This window comes from Myxocyprinus asiaticus, chromosome 9 (assembly GCF_019703515.2).
Source record: "Myxocyprinus asiaticus isolate MX2 ecotype Aquarium Trade chromosome 9, UBuf_Myxa_2, whole genome shotgun sequence".
Classification (NCBI taxonomy): Eukaryota; Metazoa; Chordata; class Actinopteri; order Cypriniformes; family Catostomidae; genus Myxocyprinus; species Myxocyprinus asiaticus.
The window spans coordinates 6,599,951-6,626,009 of record NC_059352.1 but is presented as its reverse complement, the minus strand read 5'-3'; the positions used below and the strand labels follow the sequence as shown (position 1 = coordinate 6,626,009).

The window sequence follows — 26,059 nt, the reverse complement described above, 5'->3', positions numbered from 1 at the left end:
AATACAAACAATTCAGTGAATGCTAACATGAGTTTAAGAATTCATTTATTCTACATGTGTAGATGTTGAAGCAAAACAATGCGATATTTACACATTTTGATCATGTGCCATTCATAAAGGTTCTCCCGGTAACGCCACCCCACACTAGGTCTGTGCCCCATCTTGGCCACCCCAGTAAAAATGTCCTGGATACGCCACTGCTTTTGTGCATACTACTGCTTTAAGTGTGCATCAATGAACTCTGGTCTCTGGGTGTGGAGAGCACTTGAAAATTATATTAGTTACATTTCATATACATAGATGCAAGTTTACCAGTCAGAAGCCTCTATTCTCTGTTGTGCTTAAGGAAATTGAGCATTATATAGATTCTATTCAGAACAGCACTAACAAGCAATCCATTAAAACTGTGGAACTATGTAGTACATATAAGAGTTTTGCATAATATGGCCTTGTTTTTTTTTTTTTTTTTTTTTTTTTTACTATTTTTGTTGTACCCCTGGCTATGTTCAATTGTAATGTATCTGAGCATAATAATAAACATAATAATAATAATAATAATCATCATAATAAATCACCACGAACATGAAAGAAAAAGAGCTCTTGAAAATGGGGCGGATATAAGCTAACAGCTACTCCATGCTGCCACCTGCTGCCTTTTGAAGGAATTTAGAAAAATAGGTCATATCGGTAAATATTTTTGTAAAGTGGCATGATTAGAAAAATGTAAAAAAATAAATAAATAAAAAAAATAAAAAAAAAATTCTAGATGGTTTATTGTCATTTCTCTTGTGCGTGGTATTAGAACCAGAGATTATTTAGCTGAGATGGGCCACTTCTAATAAAATGAATGAGAGAAACTGGAACGCTCAAATAAAGTCTTTCTAGCAAGTCAGTCCACTGTCGGTCATCTTTGGAACGCTCTCGGGAGGCTATTTCCAGTCATGACAGTGCAGCTCCTACTTACTTGAATGGAGAAAGACCAACATCTCAAAACCTATTGGTCAAGAAGACGATCTAAGAGCATTTTTCAATAAAATGTGACAATACCGGTTATCATAAATTGTGATTCTTTACCTAATATTACGCAAAAAAAATAAATAAATTCCAGGCTTGTACAGCTCAACGTGCCTATGCACGTTCTAGAGTTGATTGACAGGTGATGTCTGTATCTAAAAGGTGATTGGCTCTTTTAACTTCCTTTCTACATCCGTTGACCGTTGGGTACTCAGAGCTCCTTGGTTAGGCGTTCAAATTTCTCCCATTAATTTTAATAGAAGTGGCCCATCTCTGCTAAATTATCTCTGGCTCAACCAAGGAGCTCTGAGCGCCCAACGGTCAACGGACGTAGAAAGGAAGTCCCGCCTTACAGTCCCGCCTTGGTCTTATGAAATCTACAGTGAAAAGAGCCAATCACCTTTTAGATACAGGCATCGCCTGTCAATCAATTCTAGAATGCGCATGCGCATGAGCTAAACAAGCCGGCAAAATTGCGTTTTTTTTTTTATCGTAATATGAGGTAAAGAATCACAATTTATGATTCCAGTATTGTCAGATTTTATTGCTGATTTGAAATATATTCTTTGATCGTAATTTTGACCAACCGTTTTTTAGATTTTGGTCTTTCCCCATTCAAGTAGATAGGAGCTGCACTGGCATGACTGGAAATAGTCTCCCGAGAGCATTCCAAAGATGGCTGAGAGCATCTCAGTCAGAAAGGTTTATGAAAATAAATGGTGGAGCTGTGTTCTGAAAGTAGCATAAGTATATATAGGGGGGACCGGGGCTAGTTGTCACATGGGAAAAGTATCACAAGGATCTCAGTATCTCAGTAACTATAAGGTTTTAAGTCAAAATTCCAATTCCAAAAATGAGTTTTCTCTAGCAGAGGTTTTTTGTGTTGGTTTAAAACACCTAGTACAAAACCCTCTAAAATTACAAAGTTTTTACACAGAAACAATCTTCCAAACTAAATATTTGAATGGTGCTGTAAGCGATTTCAGCCGTTAGCCACGCCCCCTCTTTCCAAAACCCCGAACTCCAATGAGCTTCATTGAGAGCAGCAACGGTTGTTAAAAACAACAGCAGCAAAATAGCGCCCTCAACTGACAACTGTTATGAACAACATGGCATAAAAATGGCAGTAAGCCTCAATAATTCACTGAAACTACAACACAATGGAACGCGCAATATGATCGACAGGTCGAAAGCGTCAGAGACCGCGGACACATTTTTGTTTGCTGTTTACGGAGTCTAGAGCTGTCACAGAGACTGGTGAGATATCTCATGACACTTATTTAATTAGTATCTTTCAGGGAGAAGGATTTTTTTTGTAAACCTTTCCATGAAAAAATCACTTAAAACACTTTTAAATATCATCATATTTTTTTTATTTTTTATTTATTTTGCTATAGATCTTGAGTAAAAAAGTGAACAGAATAAAACCACACTAACCTATATTGAGGCAAAGGTCAACTATATAATGAGGGTAGATTTAAGACAGAAGATAAAACTGTACGCTCAGGACAAATTGCCACATTATTATTTGGGGTAAGTTGTCACACATGTTTTAAGTATTAACAATTTATATTAAATTTAAATTGATTAATTACAAAATATGTTGGCCACAGATAATCCCAATTATCAAAACATGCAAGTACATGAAAGGTCAACATGCCAGCGATCAATGAACTTTTCTTCCTGAGGAGTAGTGGAAATGTTCAATAGCTTTAGGGGAGATAGGGGCTAGTTGTCACACTGGGAAGTTGGGCTTTCACTGGTTGTTTGTTCACTCAACATAAAATTAATCCAATGTCCAAATTAGCCTCCACTGCAGACCTTTTCCACATATTCCAGATGTTTTGTTTGTTTATGGTTGGAGCTTAAATTTTGTAAAGGTTGAGTTAAAATTAGTCTTTCTTTCTTTCTTTCTTTCTTTCTTTCTTTCTAAAATTATCCTAAAGAGGGCAGTATTGCATTTCACACTTCAGTCTGCCACTGTAAAAAGTCCTTCTACAACTCCAATCTGTATTATATAAATAATACTTAATGACAAGTACAAGATGCAATTGAAAATATGGATGTACAGGCAATACAAATATTAATAAAGTGTTCCAACGGGCATTGAATGCTTGGAAATATCATAACATTTTACAACAATGATTTTCAGGCATGGAAAAGTCATGCTAATTTATGAAATCTTTAAAAATCAAGGTAAAGTTCTGGACATGTCTAAAGTGAATGTAAAATTGTCTGTTTAGACTCTCAATTAAAGAAATGTATTTTTGTGAGTCCAATCTCTATTAAATAACTACAAATAAAATCTTACTGCAAATTAAGCAACTAGAAAAGTCATGACAGTTCATTGGTCAGAATCTGTGGGAATCCTGTCCATATCATATATTATCTATAGGTAATTATAAAAGGTTACTCTTCATTTGTTGTGTTTTGTTCAAATTAACCAATACTGTCATATTTAGGGTGGCCCCACGCAATATCCAAACAGATAACCCCTTTCTGTGTGTAATGTTAATGACAACGATAATGTCATAGTGTAATAACTGTTTATGATGCATTTCACAAATCCTGAATCATTGGTTTTCTGTCAGTTTTGACAAGAAATGATAGACAAAGTTGGAGCGCATACCACTAGGCATGTATCCTACCAGAAGACGTCAGAACTGTGGCTTCTCCGCTAGAAAAAGAGCCCTTTTTATGTAGTTCGTCCACGATTGCATCTGAGAAATGTCTGTGGTTTTGCAACGGTTAACACTGAGACAGCACGTCTCCACACAAAGATACTAGCACAGCATGGCGATTTGGAGGACTTGGGCTGGAGGAAGTCAAATACTGTATGTATATCCACACAAATGTTCCTGGTGTTCCCAAGCAAACAAATTTATGTTCTTTCAAATGTCTGCCAAATGTACATTGTGGTCGTGGAAACGTAAAAATGTCTCGTTTTATGAAGGTTTTTTAAAGATTAGCATAAAATTCCTGAAACTGTACTTTCACTATAATGCTGCATCCGAATATCCATACTTCCCTACTATATAGTATGCCAAAACAGTATGCCAGTGGAGTAGTATGTCCGAATCCTCAGTATTCATAAAACAGTAAGCGAGAAACAACCGGACGACCTACTATTTCCGGCAAGATTCTGAAGTGCTGATCAACTGGACACTTTTTGATCCAATAATCACTCGGGAGCGGAGGAGACATCATGTTTAACCGCTGAATTTAAAAGAACAGCGGTGAACTGCGAGTCGGATGGCTCTTTTCAACTGTAAGTTATATATATATATACCAAGAAAGATGTTCCTTGTGCTTGAATGGTGCTTGTTTAACAAAATCAAAGCCAATTATTTTGTGGTTGTTGTTTTTACATCATATATTCAGGTCAAAACCTACATTCCTGAAAGAAGTGTGTCCGGAATCTATTCATACCTAAAATACAGTACATACTCTGACAATACACGGTTTTGGATGCATGGTCAAAGGCAGTCTTGTCAAGAAATCTTATTTACGTGCAGATCACAAGAGACTTTGCTCATAATTGATTTCAATACATGTGATGCGATCAACAACGCGATACTCTGAGTGTAATTATATATATTGCACACATATGTTGGGTAAATACTCAGTTTTCTATCATTTTAAACTATTTTTATTGTTATTGTATGATTTATAAGTATATGTATAATGTAATTACCTCTCGCTTCATCCGCCATCTTGGATTAGTATTTCCAATGGAATTGTCTTCTTGGGGAAGGATAGATATGATGCAATCTTTGGTGGGGCACTTGTATGTTTGGCTGGGGGGCAATGTTGTTTGTTTCTGTATCAATCCGGGAGGCAGAGTGCCCCTTGTTCGTTTCACTGTCAGTCAGCGTGGGGGCATCAGAGGTTTCTGGGGGGGCTCGAGGCAAATCTAGGTGGGCAATGCCAGCACCCCCTTAGATCCTCCATGATGTTTTGTGAATACTTACTGTATAATTTTATAGGGATGTTCCAATAAAGTTTTTTTTTTGTTGTTGTTGCATAATGTTAGCCAAAGTTTTTAGACCGTTCCCTGTCAGGTGGCATCCATACTACTGAGGTGTGGGGTAAACCACAGGTCATGGTTCCTCCATCCTTCCGAAAACATCCTGAGACAAGAACACATCTCGGACAGTTGAAAAAATGTGCTGTGTTCACTATTAAGAGTGCCAGTTTGCTGGCCAACACTGAGGTTTTCACCCCTGGATGAGCATGTTTATGTGTGCGTCCTGAATTTCACCTGTGCAGTCCAAAATGTGAGCACTCTTCTCAAGGCTGCTTAGAAACCATCTCTTTATCACACAAACACTCACCGTTCTTTTTCTGTTTGTCTACGGAGGTGGATTTTTATGTTCAGATTCAGTGTTTGCAGTGGCAATGGTTTGTGTGGGAGTCTAACAAAGCATTAGTCTATATATTTGACTTGAGTAAATAAACTGTTTCGACACGGGAGAAGGTTTAAATATGAACCTATGGTTAGATTCAGAAGAAAACGAGTGCATTGCCAATTCTGACTTCCAGAAAACCCAAAATCTGTCTTTTAAAAATAGAATTTAGACTGATGTGATGATATTTGAATGATGTACCAACTGAATTTCAAATAGGTTTTATACAGCAGTTAGTTCCGGTCCTTTAATCTGATTGGACAAGCGGGGCAACAAAAGTGCTCATATTTAGTAAAAATGTCCTCAAAATATCCTCCAGCATACAGTATTTTGACACTTAAGCTATTTCATTGCGAATATAACAAAATATTAAATCAAGTGGCTCTGCAAACAAACTGTGCTATACCTTTTCACTCAGGTGTCTTAGCAGAGTAACCACAGGTGTAGTTCATCACATTAACTATGGACATGTTCCGTGAACATTTGACAACCAAAAGTGTCCAAATACGTCTTATCTTCATTCTGAACATTATATATATATATATACACTTATTTTTATCTGAAATGTTTTACTTAAAAAGTTTGCTTGTGCTATCTTTTTTTCAATAAATGTCACTTGCTTTAATATTTTGTTATATCCTGCAGTGACAGTCGTACATTTTAAATATAAGTCAAGATTAATAGTGAATAAGAATTTAAAATCTGATGTTTTTTCTCACACAAAGTGATCAAATTGCTTCAGAAGATCTGGATTAAACCACTCAAGTTGTATAGACTACCTTTATGTTGCCTTTACTGTACAGTATGTACATTTTGGAGCTTGAAAGTTTTGGACCACACTGATTTACATTTGTATAGAGAAAAACATCCTTCAAATGGTTGATTTTTTTTGTTCTGCAGAAGAAAAAAAAAGTAATACGAGTTTGAGATGGCATAAGTGTACTATTCCTTTAAGTTTCAATTGTTTCTTTATAAAGGAGCATCAGTATTGTAGAAAGAAATTTTAAATAGCAAATTAAAGGGACAGTTCACTCAAAAATGAAAATTATCTCATCATTTACTCACCCTCATGTCTTCTCAAATGTGTATGACTTTCTTTTTTCTGCTGTACACAAACAAAGATTTCTAGAAGAATACGTCAGCTCTGTAGGTCCTTAATTGTAAGGAAAAACATAGAGAAGCTCCAAAAAGCCTTTATGTGCTTTTTGGAGCTTCAAAGTTCTGGCTACCATTAATGGTATAAAAGTAATCCACATGACAGTGGTTTAAGACACAGCTCTGGAAAAAATTAAGAGACCACTGCAAAATGATCAGTTTCTCTGGATTTACTATTTATATGTATGTGTTTGAGTAAAATAAAAATAAAACATTATTCTATAAAGTACTGACAACATTTCTCCCAAATTCCAACTAATAATATTGTCATTTAGAGCATTTATTTGCAGAAAATGACAACTGGTCAAAATAGCAAAAAAGATGCAGTGTTTTCAAACCTCGAATAATGATAAGAAAACAAGTTCATATTCATTTTTAAACAACACAATACTAATGTTTTAACTTAGGAAGAGTTCAGATATCAATATTTGGTGAAGCACCCCCAGATCATCACCGACTCTCCACATGGTCATCTAATGGTTAGACGGAGACCTGGAGAGGCCTTCAAGCCACAGTGTCTCGCACCCACTGTGAAATTTGGTGGAGGATCGTTGATGATCTGGGGTTGCTACAGCAAGGCTGGAATCTGGCAATTCGTCTTTGTGAAGGACGCATGAATCAAGCCACGTACAAGGTTATCCTGGAAGAAAACTTGCTTCCTTCTGCTCTGACAATGTTCCTTAACTCTGAGGATTGATTTTTCCAGCAGGACAATGTTCCATACCACACAGCCAGGTCAATCAAAGTGTGGATGGAGGAGCACCGGATCAAGACCCTGTCATGGCCAGCCCAATCTCCAGACCTGAACACCATTGAAAACCTCTGGAATGTGATCAAGAGGAAGATGGATGGCCAGAAGCCATCAAACAAAGTTGAGCTGCTTGAATTTTTGCTCCAGGAGTGGCATAATGTCACCCAACAGCAATGTGAAGGACTGGTAGAGAGCATGCCAAGATGAATGAAAGCTGTGATTGATAATCAGGGTTATTCCACCAAATATTGATTTCTGAACTCTTCCTAAGTTAAAACATCACTATTGTGATATTTAAAAATGAATATGAACTTGTTTTCTTTGCATTATTTGAGGTTTGAAAACACTGCATCTTTTTTGATATTTTGACCAGTTGTCATTTTCTGCAAATAAATGCTCTAAATTACAATATTTTTATTTGGAATTTGGGAGAAATGTTGTCAGTACTTTATTGAATGAAGCAAAAAAATTTCATTTTACTCAAACACATACTATAAATCCAGAGAAACTGATAACTGTGCAGCAGTCTCTTAATTTTTTCCAGAGCTGTATTACTTCAAAAGCAATGCAATCACTTTTGGTGAGAAACAGATCAATATTTCAATCCTTTCTTACTATAAATCTCCACTTTCACTTTCACATTTTGAAAGTTCTAGCCACCATTCACTTGCATTGAAAGGAATGACAGAGCTAAAATATTCTTCTAAAAATCTTCATTTGTGTTCAGCAGAAGAAAAAAAGCCATATACATCTGCGATGGCATGAGAGTGAGTAAATGATGAGAGCATTTTCATTTTTGGGTGAACTATCCTTTTAATTTGCATTTCATATGATTTGCATAACAAATACAATTTAATTTGCATATCAGATCTAACACTTGGCTTATACATTGAGGACCCTAACTAAGCTTTATTCAAGTGACCTCATACAAAAGCTTTCTGGTTTTATGTATTCAGTGAGTCATGCTTTAAGAAGAAATATTGCACTTCAATAAATCTGAACAGCATGACATCAGAGAGTAATTAAGCTGCTTTGTGCTGGAATTCCGTTTCCAGTTCCTGCGCTCAGGTTTGCGCACTATTCAAGCACCTGCACATTTCTGTGAGTGCGCGCGCTGTTTTCACTGGAAGACATTTAAGCTCTGAGCGAGGAGGAGAGAGAGAGAGAGAGAGAGAGTGAGCATTACGCCATCCTTCCCTCTTGGATAAAGTGGGATTTAAACAAGTCTCTCATAAGATATCAAGCAGAACCGCTGGACATCAAGGAGAGCCACAGAGCTTTTGTGAATGCACTCTTGGATCTGCGCACCGGACCAAGCTGGATCACTATGATTCTGACGAACGCGGCTCATAGCAATGGTTTGCACAGAATAATCGGTCAGACATTTCCGAATCTCAATTTTGACCTCTACAAATCCGTTCATGGTAGAGCTGTTGGTCATTTCTCCATCACAAAAACTCCAAGGAAGATCAGAGGATGAAAGTTTTGACTAGTCTCCCTCTTTTATTCGGCTGCTGGACTCTTTTATACCTAGACTTTATACCGCAAGCGCTCTCCCTTACCGGAGTGGCGGCGCAGCGCTCCGGACACCGAAACACCGGAGCGGACAAACTCAATCCAAGCGCTTCACGGTTAACGGTGGCGCGCAACGGCACGACGCCCGGAAAGCCATCTGACAACGCGAAGATTTCTCGAATCAGGGCTGGGCCACCTCCGATAAAGGCAGAGGCCATACCAGTAACAAATGCGCAAAGCGGCCGCGCCACGGTACCTGTCAGTTTAGGACGCAGGGAGGCCCTGCGCTCTTGGCTACCCAAGGATGCGGCGCGGGTTGCACCCGGCACGGCATCCTCTTCCAGCATCCAACACCAACCAGGACACAATAAAGTAAATGAGGGTTCTTCGCAAAGATCCGCTGTGCTTTCCGCGATAAGGGCAGGACAACCCAAAACAGGGGTGATGAAAATTGTCGCACCGGCTCCAGCGCAGCTGAGAGCGAAAGCACCAGTGAAGTTGGAGGGGAGCGAGGCGCCCAAACACCCCTTGGTGACGCCACATGACTACATGCTGTCCCTGTACTGGTCACTGACCAGTGGAGAGGTCAATACTAGTGTCCTGCACGAGGCTGGGATGGCCAACACCATCACTAGTTTTGTAGACAGAGGACATGGTATGGTATAAACATATTTATATATTTTTTGTTTGTTCATGAGTCATTAACCACTGTCAGACCTATGTTGCATTAGTTTAGAAGTCATTTTTAAGTAAACCAGCTCAACAGGTATATTTTTTTTTAAGTCAAGATTTTATGTTAAATTTTTAATTTTGACTACATATATTTCTCATGATCTTAAAAAAACGCATTGATCTCAAGGCTTACTGTATGCTTAATCGCTTGCAACTAGTTTTGTCAATAAATATAAATAGTGCCTGTGTATGAATTTATTTACAATTTCTACATTTACATTCCTTTCATTATTCTTTATATGGATGAGTTGGAAGAAAAGCAGCCAACAAGTACCCCTCATATGGGAACTCCTATTGTTTGAAAACCACCTCAGAATGAACCTCATAAAATTGCTACAGAAAATGAAGAGTGTGCAAAGCTGTAATCTAGACAAAGGGGGCTACTTTGAAGAAGCTCAAATATACACTCACTGAGCACTTTATTAGGAACACTATGGTCCTAATAAAGTGCCCAACGTGGACTTCTGTTTTTGTAGCCCATCCACTTCAAGGTTAGACGTGTTATGCATTCTGAGGTGCTATTCTGCTCACTACAGTTGTACAGAGCGGTTATCTGAGTTACCATAGCCTTTCTGTCAGCTCGAACCAGTCTGGCCATTCTCCGTTGTCCTCTCTCATCAACAAGGCATTTCCGTCAGCAGAACTGCCGCTCACTGGATGTTTTTTTGTTTTTGCCACCATTCTGAGACTGTTGTGCGTGAAAATTCAAGGTGATCAACAGTTACAGAAATACTCAAACCAGCTCGTCTGGCACCAACAATGATGCCATGGTCAAAATCACTGAGATCACATTTTTCCCCATTCTGATGGTTGATGTGAACATTAACTGAATCATCTGACCCGTATCTGCATGATTTTACGCATTGCACTGCTGCCTCACAATTGGCTGATTAGATCATTGCACGAATAAAAGTGCTCAGTGAGTGTAAGATCGTACTGATCTGTGTCAGAAATTAACTTTTCTATTAATATTGGGGCAATATTTTTTCCCTGGATTTGAGTTTCCAGGGCATATATTTATCATTATGATGGCATACGATATAAAAATAATAATAATAATGTCAAATCCTTCAGTTTAATCAATTTATTAACCTAAATTCTCTATCAGAGTAATTATAGTCCTATCTGATGTTTTATGCACTAACATTTATACCTGAGCCTAGAATCGAAAATTAGGAAATAAATCTGATGTTACAAATAAAACACAAAAGAACTCATTATGTGAGGTTTTTTATTTATTTAATTATTTATTTATTTATTTTTGCCCCCACATTTTGAATTTTGTCCCTGTTAATTTCTGACCCTGGTTTTGATTTAAAAAAAAAAAAAAAAAAAAAAAAAATTTGAGTCACTACATACTGTACATGTAATTCCCATATTCCATTTGTCTAATTGCATAGTTTTGATGACTTGACTTTTATTCTAAAGTGTGGAAAATAGTAACAATAAAGAATGAGTAGGTATGTCCAAACTTATGAAGGTGTATATTTTAGGTGCTGTAACTCACCATTTTTCATCATTGTTTAGCTATTTTGAAGTTAAATAGTCCTGCAATGTGACAAATGAATTTTGTCATGTAAAAATATTCCATTGAGTCTCTCAGTTAATATGAGGTCATAAAAACTGCATGTATAATGACTACACAATGATTATAAAATGAGATGAAGTATCTTTGGAACATCACACTGCAAGAAACTGGTATCACTGCTTGACACGCATTTGAAGTGTATTACATTTACATTAAATTGTCCTTTTGTGTTTATACAAACGAGAAATCAGTGGATATCTATTTGGAAACATGTTATTCTTGTTTAGTAAGGCATGACACACTAGTCATTCGGCACAATAACTTTTTTTATCCAGGTCTCTATCCCAAACCAACTGTGTCAAAATGCATCTGGCTTAAGACCTTTTGATGGACCTCTACTTAAAAAGTAAATAAACTCCTTGGCGGGTTACAAGTAGGTAGCCTCGATATGTTTTTTTTTTTTTTTTTTTTTTTGTTATAAATCAGTTTAAAACAGCTTAGTTTAATATTTTTAGCTCTTTTTCATTTGCACCTTGTGTAAAACGCTCTTTGCAGATTTGTACAGTAGTTACCTCATCCTCTATAGACAGCTATATGAAATGCATATTGTGTTTCGCTCACTCAAAGGAATAGTTCACCCAAAAATATACTTAATTTGCCTATTTTTTTTTTTTTTTTTATTATTTTTTTTTTTACTTTTATGTTATTCCATACCTTTATTATTTTCTTTACTCCGTTTTAACACAAAATGAGAAATTTAGCAGAATGTCCATGCTGTTGTTTTCGATAAATTTCAAGTAAATGGTTACTGGGGCTGTTGAGCCCCAAAAATGACAAAAAAGCACCATAAAAGTAGCCCATGTGACTCGTGTGCATTATTCCAAGTCTTCTAAAGCCATACAATAGCTGTGTGTGAAATTTAAGTCATTGGTCATTAATAATCTTATCCTCCACAGAAGCCCTAAAATCTCATTTGCACTTGTGCATATTCAAAGTGATCTGTCACAAGACACCTGAGAATCAATGATTTTTGACCTGGGGCAGTGTATCGAGGCATTATATTTGAATGTTCCCAAGTACAAATGAGATCTAAGAGTCGTATGGACTTCTTGAATGGTGTTTTATTGTCCTTTTTGGAGCTTGACAGCCACTGTACCTATTCACCTTCATTGTATAGACCTGGACATACAAAACATCTCTGTTTTTGTGTTCACCGGAAAAAGAACGTAATTCAGGTTTGGAATTGACGTGAGGCTGAGTAAATGATGACAGAATTGTTCATTTTTGGGTGGACTAAGTACAAAATTCTTCTGCGCATCATGTACCCACACACACACACAGCTAATCAATTGCACTCTTTCTGCCCCTCTCCATGCAGCTCAGACAGTCTTTTCCAGCCTATGTTAGTCAAAGCCATATGTCACGGTGGTAGGCCCACTGGTAAATAGCTGCAGGTTGATAATAATGCTGTGTTTACAGTATGTTGTGGTCTCTAGGCCGAGGTTGTCTGGTTTCAATAGACTTTTGAAAGCAAACTGTTCTTGGATAAAATGAAACCTTTGATTTTTACAATGCACTGCTTTCATATTGCATTGCACGCTGAAAGAAAGCGCACAAACAAAATGTGTGATCTTTGCTTTAACCCCTAAAGGAAAAGTATAGCTGATTTGTTTTTAGAAGAGATCAGAGTGACGGATACATTTTTTATTTTACTCATTTTAAAAATGACACAAATCTTCCTTTACAGAAAATGGTACATTGATGTATCAGATGGTAATACTATAGTACTTTGATATACACCATGGTACTGAATGGTATTTACATGGTACTCCAAGATACTTCAAAGTATACCATGGTTTTAACATGGTTAAACATGTCCAAAAACCAAGGTATTTCTGAGGTACATGTCCAAACATCATGGTATTACCATGGTGCCATGTCAAAAAATATGGTAATACCATGGTACATTGTCCAAAAACATGGTGTTACCATTGCACCACGGTAGTACCAGATTATTACGTCCAAAAATCATAGTTTTACCATGGTACCATGTACAAAAACATGGTATTATCATGGTACATGTCCAAACATCATGATATTTACCATGGTATACAGTATACTCACAAAACATAGTAATACCATGGTACCATGTCCAAAAACATGGTATTACCATGGCACATGTCCTTAAAATATGATATTACCACAGGACCTGCTTAAAAAACATGGTAATACAATAGGAACTTGTCCAAAAACATGGTGTTAACAGATCACCATGTCCCAAAATGATGGTTTTACCATTGTAAATGTCCCAAAACATGGTAATACCATGGTACCATGCCCGAAAACATGGAAATACCACAATATTATGTCCAAAAACATGGTAATACCATTGTGCATGTCAAAAAATTTTTGTATTACCATGGTACTATTTCCAAAAACATGGCATCATGGTACATGCCAAAACATCATGATATTACCATTATATACAGTATGTTTAAAAACAGGGTATTACCAAGGGGGACCTGGGTAGCTCAGTGGCAAAAGACGCTTGCTACCACCCCTGGAGTTCGCTAGTTCACTAGTTAAAATCCCAGGGTGTGTTGAGTGACTCCAACCAGGTCTCCTAAGCAACCAAATTGGCCCAGATGCTGGGGAGCGTAGAGTCACATGGGGTAACCTCCTCGTGGTCGCCATAATGTGGCTCATTCTCGGTGGGGCACGTGGTGAGTTGGTGGATGGCGTGAAGCCTCCATATGTGCAATGTCTCCATGGCTCAACAAGCCACATGATAAGATGCACGGGTTGGCTGTCTCAGACGCGGAGGCAACTGGGATTAGTCCTCTGCCACCCGGATTGAGGCAAATCACTACGTGACCACAAGGACTTAAAAGCACCCAATTTGGAATTGGGCATTCTCTCCCCCCCCCCCCCCCCCAAAAAAAAACAGGGTATTACCATGGTGCATTTCCAAAAAACATGGTATTATCACCAAACATCATGTTCATGTTTTTGAACATGTTGTACAGTATGTTCAAAAACATGGCAATACTATGGTACTATGTCCAAATGGCGTTACCATGGCACATGTACTTAAAATATGATATTAATATGGTACCTGTCCAAAAACATGGTGTTAACAGATTACCATGTCCAAAAATCATGGTTTTACCATAGTACCTGTCCAAACAAACATGGTATTACCATGGTATATGTAATAATAATAATAATATATATATATATATATATATATATATATATATATATATATATATATATATATATATATATATATATATTACCATAGTAACCTGTCCAAAAAATATCATCAGATCAAATCCAAAAATCATGGTAATACGTTACTTTTCAAATAATTCAAGTCCAGGTTCATAATTTGCTTAACCAATAAAGCACTAGAAATTTATTTTGTCATCTGCATTGTCATCAGTTCACAATGTATAGACTATTCCTATTGAACTTTGACCTTGACTTTTGCAGATGACCATGTGACCCAGCTACGACGTCAGAGGTACCTCTTCAACATCAGCTCCATGGAGAAGGAAGGTTTGTTGGGTGCAGAGCTGCGCATCCTTAGAAAGAAACATGTGGACTCTCGTAAAACCACATTTGCAGAGGGTGTGGCTTTTTTAAAACTATACTCCTGTGCCACAGGTAAGCACAGACCCATAATGCTCCAGTCTCGGCCTATTGATCAACACAGCGCCCCGTACTGGGAAGTGTTCGATATCTGGAAACTGTTCAAGAACTTTAGAAACACCTCTCAGCTTTGCTTTGAGCTTGATGCTGTCAATCAAGGCCGACCGCTTGACTTGAGATTGCTCGGCTTGAGTCGGTTTGAAAGAACTACTAAGGAGAAGGCCTTTTTTGTCGTGTTTGGGCGTACGAAAAAGCGAGGGCTCTTCTACAATGAGATCAAAGCACGTTCAGGGCACGACAACAAGACCGTCTACGAGTACCTCATTACTCAACGTAGGATGCGCCGAGCACCATTGCCACGTGGTAAAAAATTGCCCAAGAACCCCAAACAGCGGTGCAACCGCAAACAGCTACATGTCAACTTCAAGGAAATGGGCTGGGACGACTGGATCATCGCTCCTCTAGAGTACGAGGCCTTCCACTGTGACGGCCTCTGCGACTTTCCAATCCGTTCCCATTTGGAGCCTACGAATCACGCCATCATCCAGACTCTCATGAACTCCATGGATCCCAGGTCCACACCTCCTACTTGCTGTGTCCCAACCAGACTTAGTCCAATCAGTATTCTGTACATTGACTCAGCCAATAATGTGGTCTACAAACAGTACGAGGACATGGTAGTTGAGAGTTGTGGTTGCAGGTAGCGAGAACTTGCTAAACATTTTCAGCACAGTGCATTGAAGGTAAACAGTTTATCAGTACGTGTGTTTCCTGGGAATCAAACACATGACCTTGGTGTTGCTAGACTACCAGTTGAACTACAGGAACAGTAAAAGAAAATTGAACTAGGAAAAGTTCTGCAGACTTTCAAAAAGCAAGCATAGCTTTAAGCACAAAGTTGAAACAGAAACCATTGATGTCTTTGACTTTCCACAGGAGCTCTCAGAAATTCCAGACCTTCCTTGTCAAAAATTCCGAAGGACATTCGACGAACTAGAGAGGCAATGCAAAAACTCAAGAGAACATCTACCTGTTTGTTGGTCCATTAAAAACCAATGTCTATGAAACCTCCAAAAAGCTTGGAGAAGCCATGTCGATTTCTCATTAACCTCTGGAGGTTCATAAAATGATTCTGAGCAAATGAACAGACACTGTTGCTTTGACATTGCATTGTTATCTCTTTGTTTAAACGAACCTGTGTCGATGTGCCAATGAAAATGTAGATGTCTTTTTCTTCAAATAATAAATTCATGTAAACAACAGATTAGTTAATGGCTCCTTAAATCCCATATCATGAGGTGTCTGGAGGCTAAAAATTAGAGATTTGTGAACTATTGCTGATGAAAGTACACCGTTACAGTGAACAGTTACATGATTTTATAATGTCCTCAAATTATTAGCTGCTAAACAGAAGCATACTCTTGTTTTCTAAGTGTTAACAGAACTTGATTTAAAATGTCTTGTCACTATATGAAATGTGTTATTGTTGTCTTTATTGAGCTAAATGTCATGTAGTTCAATGCTAAGTAAATACTCTATGTTTATATTTAGTTTTTCCTTTTTGTTTTAAATGTTGCTATTGGTTGAACGGCCATTCAATTTGATCATCTAATGAAACCGAACGCCACCTTTAAAGTAACCAATTGACTTTATTAATGCATGGTCCTGCCTTATTGTGCGTGATCCATTAGTGCACAATATGCCAAAGAAAAAACAGCTGTTTCTCTTTATAATCTTTCAGCATAATGTAATAACTTGCTCCGTGTCCGAAATGAATCTCTTAAATCTTTGAATTAACTTATATTAAAGGTTATTGCAATGATAGCAAATAATGATAGATTTGAAGAAGTGTTACAATTGGTACACATCGAAATGCTCTTGAGGTTGACCTTGATCTTTAGCCTCCATATATGTTCAAAAAGCCAAAAGTGGATGCCAGTGGTGTTTCAAATGCATTCACTTACTATTTCCTCCTTTTCACCCTCCAGTAATTTCCCTATGGATAAAATCAAGTCCAGGGTTGTGAATACCGTTTCATGTTGAATTTAACTGTAGGAATGAAGGCTAGCGAACATCTGTATTTTCTGTGATGATCCAGTTCAAGGTTACTCCCATTAGGTTGCATAAGTTAACAGCAGAACAGTTATTGAAATGTAAATGTAAATTTCCTGGCATTTAAATGGTGCAAATGTAATTCAACAGCTATAGCACATTTAATTATGTCAGCACATTCAGAGATAGTTTACCTGTAAATAAAAATAAGCTTTAAACCTAAGAATCTTTGCAGTGTTTTCTAATGGCAGTCAATATTCACTATAAACAAATGGTCCCAGAAAAGCAATTATAAGTGATTTGTCTTTGCAGAAAATTTAAATGACTGCAAATTTAGGCTTTGCTTGTATAATGGAGCTTTTGTGATGAGACCTTACACATTGTCCTAACCAGGCATGATGCAACAAGTTTCTACTAAGTAGTAGTAGTTTATCACTCCACACTGACTGGAAAATATGGTGTGATGTGACAAAATCACAGCTAATTAGAACTTATCTGATGTTTATTGTACAGTGATGTGGAGTAGAATTTTGGACCAATGACATTTAACTGTGGGCAGAGCTACCAGGCGCAACGCCACAGAAATAGAAACTTAGTGACATACAAAATGTCTTGTTGCTTGTCACACTTGGTTAGGGCAAAAATAGATTAACATGTTTTAGATAATAGCTTTAAGCGCCTGAGATGTTATCTTATCTTGGCTGGTTGGAACGTGGTGTTACAGTGCATGAAGTAGTAGCGCTGCTCAATCTGGTTTACTTATAATATTTTGGGGTATTCAACAACCAAACTTCTAAGCAGAACTTCTCGAAATTCGTCAGTTAAAGTATCAAACATTTTCTTAAATAAAAATATGGTGAAATTACTTTTAAAACTGTGTCTCTGATTTTATGCAACTGATGAACTTGAATATCGCACATGCATATATGTTTCACTGCATCCCATCTCAATCAGATTTTATGAAATTTATCGTTTCAGTCCTGGATGCTGATAGGTTAATACAGCATTCCAGACGTGCATACTGTATATGGTGAATATCACTGTGTGGTATGTTGGAAAAATGTACATAGTTTTTGTGCATTTAAAGAGTCATTTGGAGAGTTTACAATTAATATCATAATTTCTGTGCATTAGAAATGTATTTACAGATTTCACAATTTGATGAAAATGCAAAACAAGACATTTATCGCATGATTGTTTTATTTACAGAATGATGTTGATATAATTTAATGTTCAGTTCTGGGAGTTCATGTGGGAGTTATATATGTGATTCATTATTCATAATCGTGTGTGGTTTTACGTGATGATGTCATGGATGTGTGTTGGTTGCGTCTGTGTGCACCTGCATCTTCACGCGCATGATCAGAAGGAGCTCTCGCTACACGCTTTATGTGAGGTAAGGCACTAAAGTTAGAATCTCGTATCTGGGTGTTGTTTGAGGCATTAAAGCTTAAAATACACATTACAAAATCCCAGTTGAGTTTTAAACTTGATTTGAAACGATATTGATGATTTATGACTTCATATTTCAGGTTTATTCTTCAGTTGTTCACAGTGTTGGGTGTAATGCATTACTAAATAATGAATTACTGTAATTAAATTACTTTTTCATTAAAAAAAAAGTAAAGTAAGGAATTACTCTTAATTTTTCAGTAATTTAATTACAGTTACTTCTGATGTAATTGTGTTAAATACTTTATAGACTCTAGAACAATTCTATATAAAACAATAGTGAATTTCAAATTGAAATTTAACGTCTAATGTTAAAATATATGTTTTCTAATTTAACACTGCCCCCTTAAATTCTTTGGCCAGTTCATGAATAATTTATTTGATTTTATTTTATTTATTTGAAAGAATTAAAAGAACAATTTCATGTCTATCCTTAAATTTTTCATCTGGTTGAGGTTGATAAGTGTTTTAGAAAGTAATTAGTAATTAGTAATGCAATTACTTTTCAGACAGAGCAATTAATACAGTAATCTAATTACACTGTAGAAGATGTAATTAGTAGTTAGTAATTCATTACTTTTTTAGAGTAACTTACCCAGCGCTGGTTGTTCAAGATGTAAAAGTGTCCGAACACACAACTGGAATAAATGTGCCATGGCCCGCGATCAGCGCAAGATAATTAGAAATGGCGATGATGATAATTAGTTGATTTTGTCAGTTAGAATTCTGATAGTGGCCGTTAAAAATTAACGCCGTGTTATTGCGCTAAAAAAGATAGAAGCAGCACAACTAATAGAACAGAACGGATGTGTCTCAAAACACGTTTTTAAAGTTTACGTTTTCTTGATTTGACATGGCGTCTAAAAACATGGTGCTTTTGCGCATGACCCTGACATAAAAACAGCGCGACACTGCGCAACAGTCAAAGTAGTCCATCTAGCACTTGTGTACATAGAAAACAATTGAAAACAATGTACAAATACTGACACAAATACGCATTAGATGTGAATGAACCTTGAGTGTTACCTCTATGTAATCCTAAATGTGCAAATTATCTGTGTTTTGCTCTTTAACATACCGAATGTATTATTGAATACCCTGTCTTTACTGAACTTGAGTATACAAAATGGACTGAAAGTATAGTTCACATTGTTAGCCTATATTCTGTATCTCCAAAGTATGTAATTGAGTGTTTGATTTAAATAAGGAAAATATTACTTTTAATTTGGATATGTTTGCCAAATAATATTTATATCATATTGGGTAAAAATATTTAAATATCAAAGATGTGCATTCAGATTGACTAGTGATACTATATACAGTATGTGTTGTCAAATATTAATATATATTCTAGTGTAAAGTGTACAATTTACTTAATAAAACAATGTAATATTCTTAATATGTAGTCACTTAATTGAAAGCAATAAGGCCTTGATATATTGTGAATTTTGTCACGGCTGAAGAGGTCCATTGTGTGTCCTGTCTGACACTGTTCTTTGATTATATCCTCAATATAGCACGGCCTCTCATACCTTATTGCTTAAACCATGAACTGTGTGGAATTTCTTCTTTCATAATATTAAAACGTCTGTCTCAGCAGAAACATGAATTGTTTGTAGGATTAAGTTTCGGTTGTCACTGTACGTGGCCCTGGTTTGTGGCAAAGTGTCAAACTAGATCAGATTGTACAGGATCACACAGTCTTACAGAGACGTGTTGTGTTTCCACATGTAAGCTGAACCACCTGCTCGCTTGGATTCCAGGGTAGTTTTAACCCATGGAGCTAATTGAATACAACTTTAATTGCCCACCCATTACCCTGTGCAGATTTCACAATGATACTTTGGGAAAACTGACAAAAACATGTCTGTATTAACATTGGCCAATAGTCACTCACAACTTCTTTTACACTCTCTCACTTTTATAGAGTTCCTGTGGCTTAGTGCGGAGAGTGTGTTTCCTAAACCATAATCTTTCCCTTTCCCTCTGTCTTTCAGGCTTAACATTTTTGTTGGCTTGTTATCAGCTCTGGCAAGGAAACCTTGACTTTGACCAAACGCAATCTTATATTTCCTTGACAGATGTCTTTACAATTCTATCATATAGCTGGCTAATATGTATTGGAAAAAGAAATTAAAGATGTAAGGACAACAGGAAAGCAGTGATCAAGGAAAAACAATGATTTTAGGATCAATTTGTTCTAGATAGGGGAAAAAGGATAAGTTTAACAAGGTTATAAAACTCAAGAGGGAAAAGTGAACACTCAAACATACGAATTCTAGAGCTTGTGAACTGCACATTCTCAAAAATGTTATATCTGAGTCCAATATAGGCTACTATTGATTTCAGTACCATAAAAAGTTATTTTCTCAGCAAGTTCATGACCCAAACTACTTCCTGACATCCTACCGTGTTACTAGGAGGAAATACTTGCTTTACAGGACCTGAGTGAACACACAGAGGGGCGAATTCAACACTTGTGCCACTTTAACGCACAGTATTTCAGCGCAAAACCCCTGCGTCTTTTTCATGTCCCACTTAAACAGATGCTATACAGTATAAGCCATATAGCGCTATTTAAATGAAGTCATTTTCAGTTGTTTCTGGGTAAAGAGGCCTTCTTTCTATGCAAATTAGTCTCATAGAATTCACCAGATTCAAAACTGTCAGTGCTTAACTTTGCGCTATTACCACTGAATAATGGTATTTGATTTAAAAGGGATGTTTGAGTACATTTTCTAGTGATAATGGCAGTAGAAATACTTCAAATGGTGGAGAAGAGCGTTATAACTGGGCACAAATTCAGATGTGCAGTGTTGTCAAGCGTACTTTTGTCATCAAAGATGCCTAAATTGCATTGTTATTGCACATTTTTATGCAAATCCCTAAATCGCGTGGTAAAACAACTTTTTTTAGACAAAAACTCTCAATAGATGTCCCTATTAGCGGGCATGATTCAATGAGCCAATTTACATGCACACCAATACACAGATAACTCCCAAAAATTAGCTGATTAAAAAAACTGGACAAAGCAAGAAAAACGCATTTACATGAGATTTGAAATAATCAAGTTATTATCTGCTTCTGAAGTCAAACAGTGAAGAGGCATGCACACAACACTTGCACACATTGGATAAGCCAGTAAGGATGCTGGTAAAGGTGTTTACATGCAGGGCCGTAGCAAATGGGTTGAAAGGTGGTAACAATTCTAGGGGCCCAAAGGTACAGGGGGCCCCACAACAAATTCTAAACTGTATTTTTTAATAGGAAAGGGGCCCAGAGCAATATATAGTCGGGGGGGCCAGATTACCTTGCTATGGCCCTGTTTACATGCAACGCAAAATCAGGGTAGTGGGCAAAAATCTACCTGTCTCGATCTCTAACCACACACGTTGTCTGCACGTTGCTGTGCTGACATTCTGCAGATTGGATGATACGTCTCCCCCTCCCCCCATCTTTGAGATCTGGTTTTCAGAAAACATGAAGAGCCTGACAGATCAATAGCATGCATATTTGCACGACGTCCGTCACTAGATTTGGCAGCTGGTTCCATGCAACACCACATTCCATCAGAGGGAGATAATTATCTCTGCCTCCTCCTATTTTCTATAACTAAATGACATCGGAACACCATGCAGAGATCTGTCATGGCTAGACGAATTAGCGGCGATACTTCAAGCTTTAGCACACACCTGCTCATGGTACAAGACTGAGAGAGGATGTTCTAAGCAGTGGTTCTCAACTGGTGGGTCGCAGATTTGTTTTGACAGGGTTGTGGACAGGAGATTAAATGATGAATACAAATAATAAAATGGAACTAGCCAGATAATTGTATGTTTAAAATAGCCAATTAAAGGAATATTCTTGGTTCAGTACAGGTTAAGCTCAATCAACAGCATTTGTGGCATAATGTTGATTACCACAAAAAATTATTTTGACTCGTCCCTCTTTTTCTTTAAAAAAAGCAAAACGATTTTTTTAGGGTTTTAAAGGCAGTAATGTAAAGCTTATAAATGTATAAAAGCACTTAGATTAATTCTTCTGTTAAAACTCTAGTATTTGAGCTGAAAAGTTCTTTAAATCGTCATTTCTATGTTCGTTTTAGGGTTTTAAGGTTTATGGTGTTAAGCTGTCATGAAACCGAAGTTGTACAATTGGATATAACTTTACACTGATGTGGTTAGTATGTGAGGGACAAGTCAAAATAAATTTTTGTGGTAATCAACATTATGCCACAAATTCTGTTGATTGAGTTGAACTTGTATTAAACCCAGAATATTTCAGTATTTTGGGTTTAAATACACGTTGCAACTTGGTACTGTGTTGGGTTGCCACTTAAAGTCCAATGTAAATTCTGGATCCTGGATCGATATATCACGATACGTTTTTCACAATATTGTATCGATACTTTAGATATTCACTATTTGTGTATTTATATCATGCCTAACAGTTCATTAACAAAGGAGCTAGATTAGTGCAAATTCTGAGATCGGCATTTCATTTTTATGAAGAGGTTAGATGAGAGAAGGGGTTGAAGAGAGATGGAAGTGGAACCCTCAGATTCTCTCGCGAACACGCTGGGTCTCTCTGTGCAGTTTCAGGTGTGATCCTATTATGATATCTTGACATACAGTATGTATGACCAGCCCTAGGTTAAACATGGGGCACTGCAGAATGCCTTTATTTTCCTCAGCTTTAACAATGATCTTTTTCAATTTCTTTCCAATGTGGCACACACGTGCAGTACTGCACAGCCATTTCCAGTTGTCATTGAAACTGGATTCTCTCATAACATTGGCAAGCCACCTTGTGGGAATATTTATTTTGTCCTTTACATTGTGTTTTATTGTGTTTATTGTAGTATGCCAGGCGTGTTCGCTCCTCACACTTGACTAAAATGGGAGCTGAGGAGGCAGAATTTATATTAGAGCTTATAGCTTGTTGAAAGATGAGTACTATGTCCCATAGCACTGATGTATAGCACATTGTAAGGGCGCAGGCGAGAATATTTCAGGCCCAGATCCGGTTTATTTGGTTGATGGAGTGGCAAATCACACAAGTCATGCTTGGTGTAATAAACATTATTTATTATTGTTCAATTATAGCCTTCAGGGGCCCAAGAATAGAAGGGAAGTAGATTTCCAACACAAAAATGGGTTCCGCTGGGAATAACATGGCTCAGTATCAACTGGCAAATGAAACCGAGTGGTGCTTGTATTGGGATTTCTAGAGAATACAGGTATGTTTTGTTATAACTCTTATTGCATTTGGCCAAAGAATGAAACCTAAGCCTGGTGGGTAAACATACAGTTATGCCATGTAAAACAATGCCGCAGCATTAGGCATTGAACCACCTGACGCTCTGTACACAGTGATGTCATTTCCTGTGTATAAAATGTGTGTTCACCCCACGTAGAGTATGTGTTAGAAATATATTATATTATAAATTCCTGCTTAAAAATGCTGCCAGCAAATGGGTCAATTACTCAACCTGCCTTTAGGTCGTCTAAAAAGGGAAATTCTGTCATCATTTACTCATCTTCATGTTGTACCAAACCCATTCTTCCATGAAACATGTATAAAATGTGTATAAAAAATTATAAATATAACTTAATTAGCAAAAGTCCTGGCAGCATTTGTTTATACCATGAAAGTGAATGTAGAGGGGGGCTGTTAAAATCCAACTGAGAATCATAAAAGTACCATAAAATTAGTCCATATGACTTGTGAATTATATTCTAAATCTTCTGAAGCCATATAATAGCTTTGTGTGATGAACAGACTGAAATGTATGTACTGTAGCCTTGAAATCTCATTCACACTTTGGCATATTCAAACTTCACTGCAAAAAATAATTTTCTTAAGAGTATTTTTGTCTTATTTACTGGTTAAAATGTCTAAACATCCTTGAAACAAGAAAAAATTACTTGAGAAGCAGAATGGCATGAGATATTAAATCTTGTTTTTAGAGATATCTAACAATATTTGGTGGGGTTAATGCTTAAAACAAGAAAAAGAAAAGTAAACTTGTTTGAATCAAGTTTTTTTTCTTACCCCATTGGCAAATATTTTGGTCCCATTTTATATTAGGTGTCTTTTAACTACTATGTACTAACATTAAAATGCATACAATATGTAACGAGGCAGATGAGGAATGAAGATCTAAATGCGGCTTTAATGAGGTTAACAGTGTAACTACAGATATAATTAAATGCAGGTACTTTAAATGTAAGTACGATACAACAACATGTATGTACATAATAAGTACAGTGTATCAAAGGGATAAATCACCCAAAAATGAAAATTCTCTCATCATTTACTCACCTTCATGCCATCCCAGATGTGTATGACTTTCTTTCTTCTGAACACAAACAAAGATTTTTGAAGAATATCACAGCTCTGTTGGTCCTTACAATGCAAGCGAATGATGACCAGACCTTTCAAGCTCCAAAAATCACATTATGGAAACATAGAAGTAATCCATACGATTTCAGTGGTTAAATCCATATCTTCAGAAGCAATATGATAGGTGTGGGTGAGAAACCGATCAAAATGTAAGTCCTTTTTTTACTCTAAATCTCAACTTTCACTTTCACATCTTAAAGTTAAAGCGGAGATTTAGAGTAAAAAAGGACTTAAATATCGGTCTGTTTCTCACCCACACCTTACTTTTATGTTTCCTTTTTATGTGATTTTTGGAGCTACAAAGGTCTGATCACCCATTTGCTTGAATTATAAGGACCAACAGAGCTGAGATATTCTTCTAAAAATCTTTGTTTGTGTTCTGCTGAAGAAAGAAAGTCACACATCTGGGATGGCATGAGGGTGAGTAAATGATTTTTGGGTGAACTATCCCTTTAGTTGAAGACACCTAATAGAAAGTGGGTCCAATATTCTTCTCTTGATATAGGCAAATAGTTTTTTCTTGTTAAAATACTTAGAAAAATATTTTTGTGTGTGTGTTGGCATGTTGTGATCGGTTACAAAAATGCAAAAACCAATGGCATTTGGTATGTTTACATGGACAGCAATGCTCTGATATCTATCAAAAATAATCGTATAAAAAAAAATGTAATAAACCCACGTTTACGTGAGATTTGAAATCATCAGATTATTCTCTGGTGTTTACATTAATGATATACTGATATATTGGCCAGGCCGAATAATCAGCAGATATTTGACCATTTTGCGATTATCGGCACCGGCCAATAACCGTGTTCGCTTGGCCGATTAGCAAGAGTGTTATCTTTCATGAGTGTCGGTTGCAAAATCTGCCAGTAGATTTGACAGTGGATAGTCAACATTTTCTGCCTGCAAATTTGAGGAAATATTCCATAAAATGAGTGTTTGTTTCACTTTAGAAATGTTATGTACATCTGATTTGCTGTTGTTAAATTGTATTATGTTTATCAGCATTTATATCGGCCTTCGGCCATCCTGCTCAATTGATATCGGCATCGGCCAAAAACCCATAACGGTCAACCACTAGTTTACATGCAATGTAAAATTGGGGTAATTAGCAAAAATCTACGGGGCAAAAAAACCAACCTTTTTTTTTTTTGTTTAAACCGTTTATGAACTTACCCTGATAAAAGAAAGCGTTTACTGCATTTACATGACCACACACGTTGTCGGCTTAAGCACAATCGATGTAAGATTGTGCATTTACCATATTTGAATACACTCACCCTTGAATGTACTCCCTGATTTTCAGTGAATAACGTCTTACATTTTGGTATGTTACTCACACAAACCTATTAAATGGCTTCAGAAGACTTGGAATATAGTTGTTTGGACTAC

General features: G+C 36.8%; 1 protein-coding gene across 1 annotated transcript; it reads left to right on the top strand.

Moving 5' to 3' along the window:
* Positions 1-8,534: 8,534 nt before the first annotated feature.
* On the top strand, positions 8,535-17,661 carry LOC127446430 (growth/differentiation factor 5-like). The gene is made up of 2 exons (XM_051707332.1): positions 8,535-9,496; positions 14,597-17,661. Exons 1-2 carry the CDS (start codon positions 8,803-8,805, stop codon positions 15,457-15,459), a joined length of 1,557 nt encoding a protein of 518 aa, XP_051563292.1. The 5' UTR covers positions 8,535-8,802; the 3' UTR covers positions 15,460-17,661.
* Positions 17,662-26,059: the final 8,398 nt, after the last annotated feature.